The 15,425-nt window shown below is 37.4% G+C and overlaps 3 protein-coding genes across 3 annotated transcripts; all 3 read right to left on the bottom strand.

Annotated features, from left to right (window-relative positions):
* Positions 1-732: 732 nt before the first annotated feature.
* On the bottom strand, positions 733-4,240 carry IAA19 (indole-3-acetic acid inducible 19). The gene is made up of 3 exons (XM_008230387.2): positions 3,769-4,240; positions 2,554-2,647; positions 733-1,175 (listed from the first exon to the last, which is right to left on the bottom strand). Exons 1-3 carry the CDS (start codon positions 4,130-4,132, stop codon positions 1,061-1,063), a joined length of 573 nt encoding a protein of 190 aa, XP_008228609.1. The 5' UTR covers positions 4,133-4,240; the 3' UTR covers positions 733-1,060.
* Positions 4,241-6,482: 2,242 nt separating this feature from the next.
* On the bottom strand, positions 6,483-7,055 carry LOC148917883 (uncharacterized). Its single transcript, XM_089050432.1, has one exon. It carries the CDS (start codon positions 7,053-7,055, stop codon positions 6,483-6,485), a length of 573 nt encoding a protein of 190 aa, XP_088906558.1.
* Positions 7,056-8,378: 1,323 nt separating this feature from the next.
* On the bottom strand, positions 8,379-10,854 carry LOC148917884 (uncharacterized). The gene is made up of 2 exons (XM_089050434.1): positions 9,194-10,854; positions 8,379-8,913 (listed from the first exon to the last, which is right to left on the bottom strand). Exons 1-2 carry the CDS (start codon positions 10,852-10,854, stop codon positions 8,379-8,381), a joined length of 2,196 nt encoding a protein of 731 aa, XP_088906560.1.
* Positions 10,855-15,425: the final 4,571 nt, after the last annotated feature.

The following is a 15,425-nucleotide window of genomic DNA, read 5'->3' on the forward strand; positions in this document are numbered from 1 at the left end:
TGATGAGGTCTAGTCTAGTGGAAAATGGTCTTGACTTGCATATTAGTAATATCAGGTTTGAACCCCCATAACACAGTAATGGTAGTGTGTGTGAGAAACCCCTTCTCCTGTAATTTAGACTATTGATTGTACTAAAAAAGGGTTTTGATTAGGTTTTGTGTACAGATTACTTGTTAAACATGTGACATGTTCAATAATTTGTTAAACAGGTTACCTATTTTGGACCTAACCTAAAACGACTCGAACCCGACGATACGACTCATTGCCACTCCCTAGTCATGTTTAATTACTAATGAAAGTAATTAAATGATCAACAATAAAGAAGGGATATGTTTGGTTTTAGACTCGATTCATTAGCATATGGGCCTGTTCTGTGCTGCTCATAGGTAAACTCGTGATATATTAATAAGAAAGGTAATTGTGTGCTCGTTACTACATGGGAGGTGGAATATATGTCCTATAGATGTTTTGGATTCCTATGTTGTTAAGCTTGGACGGTTAATTACTTGTGTTAGAATAGTTGGGCTTTTCTTTGATGGATGGGAAACTAACTTAACACATATATATAGCAAGGTCCCCTCACAAGCAGCCACACTGGTTTATGCATGACTAGTGAGGAAGATTGTACTACAATTTATCAGAATAGTTGTATCTCAGGTTAGTATCCGAGGTTGTGTATGGATTCTTGAAAGGAAGGAACAGAGAAAAGTTTATGTGCTTAACATTAACATATTTGAGCGAGAACTAGAATTCATCATTAAACTGAAGCACCAAGAAAATAGTAAAATAATACAATGGAATGAACTGTCGTTTTAAACACATATATGAAGGAAATGATGAAGGTGGAGGAAAATGATCTCCCCTTAATTTCTAGTGCCTTATACCAATCTTAACATCAAAGTTTCACGTTTGTAATTAAAACAAGAGCTTTCTGCTTAAAGCCAGCAATTAACTACTGATTATATGAAGAAAGAAAGAAAAAAAAAGCATGCATATCATGACATGAGGAAATCAAATGCAGTCAAATCGATCTCCATTTTTGACTTCTTCTGGGAAGAGATTATATAGGATCATCTTTCATAGTTGCCTTGAGGAAGCCCTTGGGCTGCAGTCCAAATCCCTTGGCATCCGATCTCTTCATGATCCTCAGCCTCTTGCATGACTCAGTAAACATCCTGCAAATGACAAATATAAGTTATTGGATTATTTACTTCAATTTTTTGTTTTGGTTTATACCAATTTGATATAATTCAAATAAGATCCTCTAATTCAAAATCGATTAGTTATGGGTGGAGAGATCCAGGGCTGTAGGTAAATAAATGTTGAATTATCATGATGCAAAAACAAAATGAATGATGCTATAGACTCTCATGATCATGATGTGAGTTCCGCGTGACCCTATAATATCACGAGCCTTAATTTTGTGAAGGTGTTAAAAGTTAAGGAAACTATTGGGATCTAAATCATTTTTTATTTATATTTAAGTAACAATAAACACTTTCACGACTTTTTGTTGTTGTTGGAGCAAATGCTACAACTTACTCATTCATGATCAAGTACAAGGTCTTAAGATAAACCATGAACAGTCATATCATATAATTATATATAAACTACATATGCTTCATATGTGTTTTTTTTCTTCCCTTTTTCTTTTCTCCAATTGGTATGTGGTACAATTTTTTGACTTTGGAAATGTGGTAAAATGAAAGTACCTTTTATTCTCTCCTCAAAATAATGCACTGCCATGACTATGCGGTATGGTGTCAAAGGACATTTTGGTATTATTGTCCCCGACATCATTATATGAAATGCTTGTGTCGGTAGTATGGCTATGGGTCCAACGTAAGATATTCCAATAATGTGAGAAACTATGGAAGGACACTAATATAATTCTATGTCCCTTATATCTTTATCAAATCGACAAAATTAATAGCATGCATGCCTAATTAGTGCCGGATTTGTGGACTTGTGTTAATTAACCCTTTACACTTTACGACTAATTAGCAACCAATTTTGACCCTCTAAGAACAAATTGATGATTTGTCATACAATTAGTAAAGATCTCATTATTAGATGAACATTATACGCCAATTCAGATGTATACAGTTTTAGGCCAATCCTAATTTTATACAAGTGATAATTTATTTTAATATAATCTAAATTATAAAGAGGGGAATTCGAACTCGGATCGAGGCGGTTTGCTCTAACTAACATGTCTGCACTACTTAATTTAACATGAAAGGTGTTTAGTCTCTCCCTTTATAAATTTTTTAAGAGTCTTTCGCTTAGTCAACATGGAGACTTGACTCAATTAGGTCATCAATTGACTCGTGTCAATTTGGGTTAGGGAGAGATTTTTCTCTTCTCGAAGGTATCTGAACTTTTGCATCTCGGCCATCTAACACCTCTGCTTGTTCGTTAGACTTTTATAAAAAATTTAAAATTGAGCAATGTCAAAACAGATAAAGAATTCATTTCCATATGTCTAACTAGAATTTTAGTGCACATACGTGGGATCAAAAGTAGTAAAGAAGCTTGGTTTGAAACACTTACTCCCAAGGGACGTCTCCCACTAGCATCCAGTCTCCATCTTTGTCTTCATAAATAGGAGCAAATTCGCAGTTTTCTGCATCCTTCAACACCGAGCCTGTCAACGCATACACAAAATTTTAATACCATTTTCTTTAGTTGTTTTTCTTTTTGAATTTGTGATGCTTTATGTGTTCATGTAATATTTTTTGGACAATATTTTCCTCCTTACCCATAACGAGGAACTCCTCCTTACGTTATATTATGGCTCAATCACAAAGTGACATATGTCCTCTTTTTCCGAATTATCAAAGCGAATTTTTTTTATAACTTTTATTGAAACCTTAGCTTTTTACCAAAACAAAAAAACAAAGGGCCACAAAGACTTAATTTTGACTGAGGAAAGAAAATTATTATTATTTTTAAAAGGTTGAGAAAAATAAAAAAAAAAATTTGGGATTTTTGTTTTTTTTGTTTTGGTAAAAGAATAGGGGCTCAGTAAAAGTGGAAGGAAAAAAAAACTGTTTTGACAATTAAAAAATAGAGGACACATGTCACTTTGTGGTTGAGCCACAATAGAAGGTAAGAAGGGACGTATTGTCCATATTTTTTATTATTCTAAAATTGAAGAAATCAGCTTCTTTTACCACATTTATTTTTTCAGAGCACAACTCATTTGACATATTTGATTATATATATACAAAAGCGTGGTATAAAAAAAAAATTAAAATAGCGTTACTTCTAAGTATTTTGATTTTCTTCATATAAATATCTTAGAGCCTGTTTGGTATTCAATTTGAATCCAACTTTTCAAACTCAAAAACAGAATTTGAGTGCAAAACAATGAAAACCTGTTTAGTAGTCCTATTTTTAAAAACTAAAACTCAAGAACAACTAAAAAAAACACCCCAACTATTAAAAACAAAAAATATATATGTTTTTTCAGTTTTTTTTTAACAACCGACTAGTTCTCAAATTTTTAAAATTTGAAAACAGTTTTCAAGTTGCATACCAAAGAAGTTTTTGAATCTTAAAAATAGATTTAAGAACTTTTTTTTTAAAAGAAAAATCTAAGTTTTTGAGTTCGCTATTTGAATAGGATACCAAACGTCCCATGAATGTTTTCCCATAAAATTTATATATGTGTAAGTTTAGTTTCATGCTATAAGAGCTTAACATTTAAAACTTTAAACAGTAAAGACCAATTTAAATTCAATTGTGCAGAATATTACTACTCACCGATGCCAAAACAACCAAATAGCTTCTCCAATGCCACAGCAAGATCTGCGTACTGGTTGTGTATGCTCAAGTCAATTTTACGAAGAAAGGGAGCTCCATCCATGCTAACCTTGACGTACATTTTGGACGTCTCATTTAAGCTATTAATCTTCCTCCGGTAAGAACACACCGGAGGCCACCCCACAACTTGGTTCTTCGTTTCGCTTTTCCGGTCGTCATCACCGGATGTGCTATTATTATGTCCATCTCCGCCAGCAATCTCTGAAAAAACCCTTTTCTTCTCGTTTTTGTCCACCAATCTTGGACCACTGGAGAGCCCCAGCCTCAGCTCTGTGATTTCAAGCCCTAAACCTTCTTTGGCCATTTGGGTTTTGATAGTTTTAAGTAATTTTGTTTGTGTTGCTTTGCTTTTTTCTTGATCAACTGTTGATTGGTGGGAGATTGGGGTTTTTGTGTGTACAGTTTTTAAATGACTAAAAGCAAGTTCTTATATTAGGATGGAGAAGTTTAGAGAGGACATGGTGGGAGCAATGACAGGTCAACTAGGGCTTAGTTGGTCGGTCACATGAGAGGCAGAAGTGGGGAATATGTGCTCCCTACAAACACTAATAAAGGCCGGCACCATAAGGTGGATATGGGACAGATCCTAAGGCTGTTGGTGCTTGGTGATATGGTGGGATCGGATCTTCACCGTTTGATCTTGTGACTTGGGACAGGTCATGTGATTTCCTTGATTATGGTTGTGCTTGCCTAATTTCTTGCTGATTGTTGGGGTCTTATTTTAAAGAAGGGGCTGGGATACATGGCTGTATCGTGAAACATGGGAGTATGTTTTGCAACATATATGATCATTATTCATGCCATTCATCATGCATGTATGCATGAGTACTAGTGAATCATGGTGCATGCATGTTACATACATAATTATGGCTGCTGGCTAGAATTATGTACCTATTTGTGTTAGTATATGTATGAATATAATTGCCTGTGTGCATGCATTGATCCGTATGATGGCATGATGGTAAATGGATATGTGAACATATATATACTAGCTGTAATTATAAAAATAACCAAGAGGCTTTCAATTTGCAAAGGTGTCACAAACAATGCTTTGCTAGGAAGAGAGTATGTGCGACTATTTATGGAGAGAGACTTTCATACGACGAGTGGAATGATACGCGGGATAATTTTTTTATGTGTTATTGTATTGTTGACTAGAGATAGCAAAATAGTGTTATCCCCGTTGCATATGATGTGACAGTACGGCACATTTTAATTAAAGATGATACGTATGCAAAATTTAATCACCAATTTTGAACACATGTCATCTTTTACTGTATTGTAATTCTCACTGCCACATGCCAAGAATAATGAAGTGGTGTGGTCTGGTTTGGATCAATTTTACCTCCAAACTGTGACCATTTAATCCATCGTTGAGCGGTACAGTTTGATTCGGTCTAACTGGTTACCTAACTTTCAATTAACCCCTTATCTTATTTTTTTAATAAAGAAAATTAAGGATATGATCTTCTTTTTTTTTTTTGTTAATATCGTCAACATTTCATCTAATTTGCCGTTAAATATGAGGACAAATTGGTCATTTCATATGCTAAAAATAATTAAATAATATAAAATAAAATAATATGAAATATAAAATGAAAAAATCATTTTAATAAACAAATGGTGGGCGCCCACCCCCTCCACCTCCTCTCTCTCTCTCTCTCAATTTTTGCCTCATGAGTCAGAAAAGGGAGGCGGCGACAATGGAAGGAGGGGAAGCAGGTGGGGAAAGTGGTGGTTTGGTTATGGGGGAAGAAAACAGAGGAGAAGGGAGGCACAAATAGGCCTAGGTTTGTGGGTGGGGATAGGGTTTTCATTTTTGTTTTTGTTCTCTTTTTCTTCAATTTTTTCATTATTTTTATTTTTATTGATTTAAAAAAAAATTGGATGAAATGTTGAGGACAAGGAAAACTTATGTGAACCTCTCTTGGAACAACATGTAGTCAGAGCCAAACATATGAACCAATATATTAGGGTTGGTATAACCTCTCTCATGTAGGATGGTATAGTTTTTTTGTGGATACACTAAATAGACTTTTTATCGTTAGTGTAGCATGTTCTAGTCAATGGCTGAGCCACAGAGGCGCAAAGAGGATCTGCACCTCCACTCATCGAAAAATCTTTTGGAGAGGTCCGAATTTGCCATTCTGCTGGTGGCCACCATGTGTTGACCGAACAAATGGTGATGCGGTGAGGCACTGTTGCGAGGTGATGAAATCTCCAAATCGAGACAGAGAAGGAGAGTAGAGGGGAGAAGAAGACGAAGAGGAGAACGAGAGGAGAGATGAAAACGACTGGGAAAGAAAAGGGAGATTGATGACTGGAGAAAAAAAAAAGTGTTAGGGTTTTTTATTTATAATATTTATTCTGCTGTAAGTAATTAAATACCATTGTTATACAAAAGTTATACAAGAAGCTTACTGATAGGACTCTATCTTTCAACCTTTGACATTAACCAAGAACAGAGGGAACCCAAAGAATGTTTTCTGTATATTTCTCAACAATACGTACAATGGCTCCCCAAATTGGTAATAAAGCCACCTTCAAGGATACAATAGTAATTGTAATAGATTCCCCAACTAACACTTGACACGTGGCTAACTAACTATCCAAAACTGTTTTACAGTTTTGGCTCTAACTCCTAATTCCTATCATTACCCCCCCTTTGAAGCTAAGTTTACAAGCATTGAAAACTTAATTAGAACAAAAAACAGAGTTGCTACAGCAATTGCAACATGATTCATCTGAATTGCAATGGGCAATGAATTCTGGAAATCGCAGAGGCCATGGTAGTCCTCCCACGTGGCATCCTCTGGTGTGTGACCCTTCCAATGTACTAGGACATCCACCCCCGCAGCATTACCACGTTTGACTAACTTCCTTTCCAAAATAGCCAGTGGCTCATCTTGCACAATACCATCTTCAGTAATCCGAGGTAATGTTAACGAAGGAGTCACGTGAGTTCCCAAATGCTTCTTCAAACAAGAAACATGAAATACAGGGTGGATCTTACAACCAGTAGGCAATTGGAGTTTGTAAGCCACTGGTCCCAACTTCTCCAGTATCTCATAAGGGCCATAAAATTTGGGCAAAAGTTTGTGGTATGAGTGAGCAGCCAAGGACTGTAACCGGTAAGGTACCAAACGCAAATACACCATATCCCCAACCTGAAATTCCCTTTCAGAGCGATGTTTATCAGCTTGAGTCTTCATTCGAGTCTGTGCCATAAGGAGATTAGATTTCAGCAAGGTCAACACTCTGTCTCTGGCAGCCAAGCTTCATCAACATTGGCAAATCTGGTAGTGCTTGGCTCATATGGTGTAACCCTGGGTGGGGGCTGACCATAAACAACTTCAAATGGGGTTAACTTGGTTGATGTATGATAGGCTGTATTATAGCTAAATTCTGCCCAAGATAACCAAAGCAACCATTTTTTGGGCTGAGCAGCAGCAAAGCACCTCAAATAGGTCTCCAAACACCGATTAACCACTTGTTTGGCCATCAATGGGGATGATAACCAGAGCTCATCCGTAAAGCTACATCATGCAATTTGAAGAATTCTTTCCAGAAATCACTAACAAATACTGGATCCCTGTCGCAAACAATGGAGCTAGGCATACCATGTAACTTAAACACATGGTCCACAAAGAGCTGAGCAATGGTAGCAGCTGAATAAGGATGGGATAAAGCAATGAAATGGGCATACTTGCTCAGACGATCAACTACTACAAAAATGACAGATTTCCCTTGGCAAGGGGGTAAGCCAACAATAAAATCCATTGAGATATCAGTCCACACCTTATCCGGTATAGGCAAGGGTTGCAATAATCCAGCAGGAGTCACAGTTTCATACTTATGTTGTTGATAGATGTGGCATTCAGCTACCATTTTTTGCACATCATGTTTCATACCTGGCCAATAAAAACTCCGAGAAAGTCTTTGATAAGTCTTCAAGAACCCAGCATGACCAGCCGTTGGAACTGAGTGATGAGCAGCAAAAACTTTGGGCTTCCAAATCGAATCAGGACTGAGGACTATTCTGGAGTTATATTTAAGGAGACCATTGTCAATGTGAAACTTGAGTAATTGATTTGTTGTAGAAAGAGATGATGCATGAGGGGATTGTGTAAGACCAGCAACAGCTAGAACTTCATGTTTTTTACTAAGAATCCAAGGATCACCCTCATTGTACCGTCGTAAATCATCCATCCAACTGTGATAAGGATATGTAATTGCCAAATTCTCAATATACTGCCCAGAAACATCAGTTCCCATGGGCAAGTTGTCCATGGCAAAGACTTGAACTTGGTCAGTAGAAGAGCTGTGACTGATAGGAAATCTAGACAAAGCATCAGCTGCTTTATTATCACTCCCTTGCCTATAGTGTATCTCATAATCATAGCCCAAAAGCTTGGTGACCCATTTTTGCTGAAAAGGAGTGTGAGCCTTATGATTGAGAAAATATTTAAGACTATGGTGATCTGTCTTAATGATAAAGTGTCTTCCTTGTAAGTAATGATGCCACTTCTTGATGGCATGAACAATTGCCATCATTTCCCTCTCGTAAGTGGAAAGGGCTTGGTTTCTAGGACCAAGAGTCTTGCTGGTAAAAGCAATAGGCTGCCTTCCTGCTGTAACACAGCTCCTATACTAGATCCAGAAGCATCACTCTCAATGATAAAAGGTTTTGTAAAATCTGGCAAGGCGAGCACCCTAGGAGATAACATGAGTTCCTTGAGCCTGTGAAAGGCAGCAGTAGCCTCGGGAGTCCACAAAAATCCATCCTTCTTAGTTAACTGAGTCAAAGGGAAACTTTCCCTACCATAGTGAGGAATAAATTTCCAATAATAACCTGTGAGACCCAAAAATCCTCTCAAACTTTTAACAGAAGTAGGTACAGGCCAGTCAGCCACTGCATTTAATTTGGAAGGATCAGCTGAAACTCCTTGCCTAGAGACGATGTGACCCAAATATTCAATAGTAGAAACTCCAAAGGCACACTTGGACATCTTGACAAAAAGTTGATGATGCTTTAAAATTTCCAAAACAGTATGTAAATGCCTCAAATGATCTGACCATGAAGTACTGTAAACAAGAATATCATCAAAAAATACCAAGACAAACTTCCGTAAACAATTCCGAAAAATCTCATTCATCAAACCTTGAAATGTGGCAGGAGCATTTGTCAAACCGAAGGGCATAACAAGGAATTCATAATGTCCCTCGTGAGCCCGAAAAGCTGTTTTTTCAATATCTTCTGGATGAACTCTGATCTGATGATAGCCACTCCTCAAGTCCAATTTGGAAAAATACTTTGCCCCATGCAATTCATCCAACAGATCATCAATAAGTGGAATTAGGATACTTATCTTTTATAGTGAACTCGTTTAACTGTCTGTAATCCATGCACATTCTCCATGTGCTATCCTTCTTCTTGACCAACAAAACAGGAGAAGAAAAAGGGCTATGACTGTTTCGTATAAATCCAGAGTCCAGCAGCTCCTTGACACACTTTTCAATCTCTGACTTTTGAAGTGGTCCATAAGCATATGGTCTAATGCTTGGTGGTTTACAACCAGAAATTAGTGGGATCCGATGATCATGTTCTCTCACAAGAGGTAGTGTAGTTGGGGTGCCAAAGACAGCAGAAAAAGAATCCAATAAGGCTTGCAATTCATGCTGTTGTGGTGAGGATAAATCATCTGCGGGTTTGGCCATATTTTCACATTCTACAGCACAAAGAATCACACTATAACAACATGAATGCAACAACTTGTCCATTTGTTGACAAGAAATAGGCTGTGGAGGCTGAGGCTTAGAACTGGACAAACAGATTTGCTCATTCCCATGCCAAAACTTCATAGTTAATCTCTCAAAGTCCCACAAGATTGGACCAAGAGTTCTCAACCACTGAACCCCAAGCACAATGTCACAGCCTCCCAATGGCAAAGCAAACATATCAGAGGTATATACATAAGTCCCGATGGCTAAAGGAACCGCAGCACAACAACCCTTACTCTGAACTTGTCCACCATCAGCTATCATGACATCACAAATATGAGACTGATCTAACTTCCAACCCAACTTCTTAACCATGCCAAGATCGATGAAATTATGAGAACTTCCAGAGTCTAACAATACCACAACCGGACAGTTTTTAATTACAGCAGTGAGTTTCATAGTCTTAATAGCAAGAGGAGCCGGAGTACCATACAAAGCACAAGCTGTGATACAACAAGCAGTTACCTCAGCCACTTGTTCAATCTGTTGTAATTCATGAACTATTTCCTCTTCTTCAGAACTATTATAACCCATATCCAACAACAAGATTTGTTTCCTTGCACACTTATGACCCCTCACAAATTTTTCATCACAATAAAAACAAAGATTATTCTGCCGTTTATATTGGATTTCTTCTGGGGTTAATTTCTTGACAGGCATATCCTTCCTAGGAGCAACTTCATTTTTAGCAGGAACTAAATCATTTTGAATGGGTAAAAAAGGCAATCTTGACTTAAAATTTCCAGCAGAATGTGCATACCTCAACTTCTGAAGTTTAGCCTCCACTTCGTGAGCAAAATTCATGGCCTCATGAACTGTAGCAGGACGAAGCAGCTTGACATCATGCTTGAGTTCTTCCTTTAATCCTCCAACGAAACAGCTCAATCGAAAAATAGGACTAAGATCACGGATTCGAGTTGCCAATCGTCGAAACTCAGCAATATAATCCTTTAAGGGACCTGTTTGACGAAGCTTAAAGAGTGACTCTGCAAAATCCTCAAACCCATGAGAGCCAAATTCTCTGCAAAATGCCCTGGTAAAATCTTCCCATTTGGACAAAGAAGAAGCACATTCCTCCCATTTATACCATTGCAGAGCCTCACTATCCAGATGGAAAGAAACCATTTTTACCTTTTTCTCAGAAGGCACCGAAAAGTAATCAAAATACTGCTCCGCCTTGTAAATCCATTCAATTGGATCATCCCCATCGCTGAATCTGGGAAATTCGATCTTGACAAAGGGCATCCGATTCTCAGAAGAAAAACCCTTTCCTTCCTCGGTGATCCCTCTCTCGCGCCACGAGAGCCGTCACCGTCGTCGTCATCGATGGAGGCGGGAATGGCTGAGCAAAACCCTCACGACGAGAATCAATTGAATCGAGGCGTTTGTCGATGGAAGCGAACTTATCCTCAAGAAGACGCTGAATTGTTTCCAAAATGACTTGGTTTTTGGAATTAGAGGTTTCCAGCGCAGCAACACGAGCGTCCATTGTTAACGCACGAGTACGAACTCGAGCACGGGTCATATACTAAAGGAACAGCTTAGAGGATCAATGGCCTGATACCAATGATAGGACTCTATCTTTCAACCTTAGACATTAACCAAGAACAGAGGGAACCCAAAGAATGTTTTCTGTATATTTCTCAACAATACGTACAATGGCTCCCCAAATTGGTAATAAAGCCACCTTCAAGGATACAACAGTAATTGTAACAGATTCCCCAACTAACACTTGACACGTGGCTAACTAACTATCCAAAACTGTTTTACAGTTTTGGCTCTAACTCCTAATTCCTATCACTTACTTGCTCCAGTGGCATGGGGAGTTGTTTGAAACATGAAGGTTTGGGTGTTAGGCGGAAACATTCCAAGACCTTGTCGTTGGTGGACTATGCAACGACATACACACAAACTCCTTTGAGAAAAAGCACACGTACATCGAAATGAGAAAACAAACACACAAGAACACAAATATTTATAGAGGTTTGACCTCGTGCCTACGTCCTCTTAGTGATCCACCTGAGAAATTCACTAGTTATGTAATAACAACTATGGTTACAACTTGAACCCCCTTAACTCTCACAAGAATCCTAGCTCTCTTTTCTCTCACCCTTTGCCCAAACCCTTGAGATGCCCTTGAAAACACCCTTGAATTCCCTTGTCATTAACCTAGCCCCTAAAAGTCCTATTTATAATGTATAGGAATTTTTGCTACAAATTAACTAGGAATAGGAAACTAAAACCCTATTAAATTAAGCTAGAAAACAATAAAAAATAATAGGAAAACCAAGTTAAGCACCCCAAAAACGCCAAAACACATTCAATATTATTCACGCAACCGACCGGTCGCTTGGAGAAATTCACGACTTCGCTGCTCTCTGTCAAAACCGACTGATCTCCCGACTTTTCTCCTTCGCTGCAACACCTTGCTACGGTCGCTTTCTTCTTCCTACTGCATCCTATGGTGAGCCAATCTTCAACAGTTTGAAACCCTCTAAAAATTCCTTACTCCGCCACAGATTCTAGTGGACATAGCTCGACAAACCCCAATTGGGCTTGGCCACATAATTCAGTTCGTTGCTTTATCCATATTTGGATAGAACCAAAGCATTTAACAATTAAGTGCCTTAAAATTTATAAATACAAAACGAAAAAAGTTACTAGTTTGAGCACCATTTGTATGGATTACATGCATGTGATGGGAGCCACACCTCCCATGTTGATGGTTTATTCAAGACACAGGGCAAACAAGAGGACTAATTAAAAGGATGTACGACACTTTGTACATCCAGCATTTGTTGTTGCCATAAAATTTTTGCATGTTATGTGTTGGGAACCAAAAGATAATCGTACTGGGAACCAGAGTCACGATAAAGTGGTTCAATGGGTGCTTCTGCTGAACCCTCAAACAAAGTCTCAAAGAGGGCCCTAGCTAGCTAACTGTAAACAACCTGTCTGGCTGAAATTTGCTAAGCTAATCAATTTGTTTTAAGTTTGGCATTCATTTGTGACCCCATGTGCTTTTATATTGTTCCCAAATGTCGTCTTGCACACACCTTGGTTCTATTCTCCGGCATAGATTAGAAAGACTTTGAATTCATGTTCCACGAAGAAGATCAGTTTGACTATTCATTTAGAATTTCCATTCTTTGATAAGACTATTTTTTTGTTATTTTTTTAATACTAAGCTCATGTTAGATTAATTGGATTTTGATTTTGGTCCTTTTGGTTAAGTGCGTTATTATGACTATACACGAAGGTGTGTGTGTGTATATATATATATATATAGAGCAAGTTTTTAATCGATTTTTTGCTTTAATTTATGCGTGGAAGGTAGTGTAGAGATGTAGAGAATAAATAAGATAATTATCAGAAATTCAAACATGCAAAGCCAAAACCAGGGATAAGACTATAATGAAACTAAAAATGATATAAACGATAACATTAATATTTAGCAAACTTACATAAAGGCAGAAGAGTAGTAGTGCTTAACAGAAGCTTCGTAGAAGCAGCACTTGGAATAAAAACACTCAGACAGTCAAGCACTCAAAACACTCAAAAGTACAAAGTTCATTTATGGAGGCGATGATTTTTTTGGTGCCCTGCAACTGTGGAGAGGTCCTCCTTTTAAAGCCTCGGGGCTGTTGTCGTGTCAAATAAAGACAAGAAATCACAAAGCAGCCTACAGTAGAGTGACATCTTCACTTTGAGAATCTTCGCTAAATTTTCCAACAAACAGCCAAAAAAGGAAAAACACACTTTTACAAGAGAGAAATCTGAGTTAAAGCAGGAGAATCTTGCTTTAACCGAACAAAACTATAGGAAAGCATAAAATTACAGTTTTTACAAGTTGTCTTTATATCAGACAGAAAATTACCGAGGCCCACCATAAAGCTCTAAATGGAAATTGTCCAGTATGTTTTCATTGGCAAAGGGGTCTACATCATCTTTACGTTGGGTGGTAGATGCCGAGGCCATAGATTCGTCGTCCAGATCAAGAATCTCGAGGACTTTCTTTTTCAAGTCTTCTTTAGAGGATGATGATCCTGGCTGATCTATCAACAGTTGTAACCTTTTGGAAACACCTAAATCAGAAGAAGTGACCAAAGGCTGAGCAGCAGCAGAATCGGGAGATGGGATAAGAGTTAGGACGATCTTGGTGGGAGCCAGGTGATCCCTAGTGAATTTATCCCACCATCTGATTAAGATACTTCGGACTAGATTAGGAATATAAGCCCATTCTTCATCAACATCCTCCGAAATAACATACTCCCATTTTAATATCTATGGTAGTTCATATATTATCATGAACCCCATGAATAAGGTCCTTTGATCAGGATGGTTTTTATTCCATTTACAAAATTTCATTTGAAAAGATTCCTTAATTTCAGGAGGAAGGTATTCCAAAGTAAGACCCCAAATCAGAAAAAAGCTCTTGAACCAATTAGGGAGTTCTTTCAGAGCTCTAAGCTTGAACTGGATAAACCAAGTATGGGAATAATTTTGATTTTGAAAACATAACACATATTCCCATGCCTTTTTATAATCCCAGAAATTATAAGAACATGGCTAATTTTAGAATGAATAAATCTTTTGGCCCTTTCAGGACTAGGGCCCCATTCTTCCAGGGAAATGACATTTAAAATTTGAAGTTTAGAAAATGCTATGGTGTTAGCATTTCCCCTATGACGATGGACGATGTTAACAGACTTAGTTTCAAGTAAAAAGTTTCATAGAAAATTCGAGGCTTATTCAAGGGAGGAAGATTATCCCTTAAATATTTTTCAGCCAGAAAATTTGGGTGTTTATCTAAATCATTCATTTCAATGATTGCAACCGACATATTCATATACTCACGAAAAGGATTTTCAGCGATCTGCTTCTCCTTACCCTTATTGTATGGAGAAGAAGTCATCAAAGGCTTTGGATTATTAGGGGATGACTTGATAAGAGCTGAGGAGCTCTTACTTGGAGTCATCTGGCTTGAACTTCTGGTTCTCACCCTGCAAAAATTATTGAGTTAAAAAGTCGGGAGTGCATTAGTTTCACCTTTTATAAATTCAATATCAAAATCGAAAGCAGAAAGAATTCTTTGCCATCTTGCAAAAATTTGTTTAGATGCTAGATTTTTAACATCCTTAAACAAAATGTCTTTGGCAGCCTTGCAATCCACTCTTATTAAAAATTTCTTATTTAAAAAATCACTTTCAAATTTAGAGATAGCATGGACGATGACTAGCATTTCTTTCTTAGCAGTAGAATAGTTCTTTTGAGCTAGTTTCCAGACTCCAGAGGTGAACCTAACAAATTATTCTGAGTTATCAACTTTCTGTTTTAAGATTCCCCCATATCCTACTTCTGAAGCATCGGTTTCTACAATTTTAAAGGCTTCTGGGTTGGCTAAAGCTAAACAAGAAAGTTCTTTGACTTTTACTTTCAATCTCCTAACAGCTTTAGTGTGTTCATCAGACCAAGGAACTAGGTTCTTTTTCAACCTTTGATATAATAATTTTGAATCATGAGCTAGGTCTTTATAAAAATCTTTTATGTAATTGAGACTTCCTAAGAACCTTTGTAACTGTTACTTGTCCCTAATTTTATCAGGGAACTTATTAGCAAATGGATATTGCTCGATCAATCGGAACTATTAGTCCCTTATTAATATTATGTCCCAAAAAGTGAACTTTTGAAGAAAATAGTTTCATTTTCTTTGCCGACACTACTAATCATGCATGTTTCACAACTTTCAAGAAAATATTCAGATGTTTAAAGTGCTGTTCCAAAGAATTAGAATAGACTAAAACATCATCAATATA

The sequence above is a fragment of the Prunus mume genome, linkage group LG4, assembly GCF_029339155.1.
Source record: "Prunus mume cultivar Tortuosa linkage group LG4, ASM2933915v1, whole genome shotgun sequence".
NCBI lineage: Eukaryota > Viridiplantae > Streptophyta > Magnoliopsida > Rosales > Rosaceae > Prunus > Prunus mume.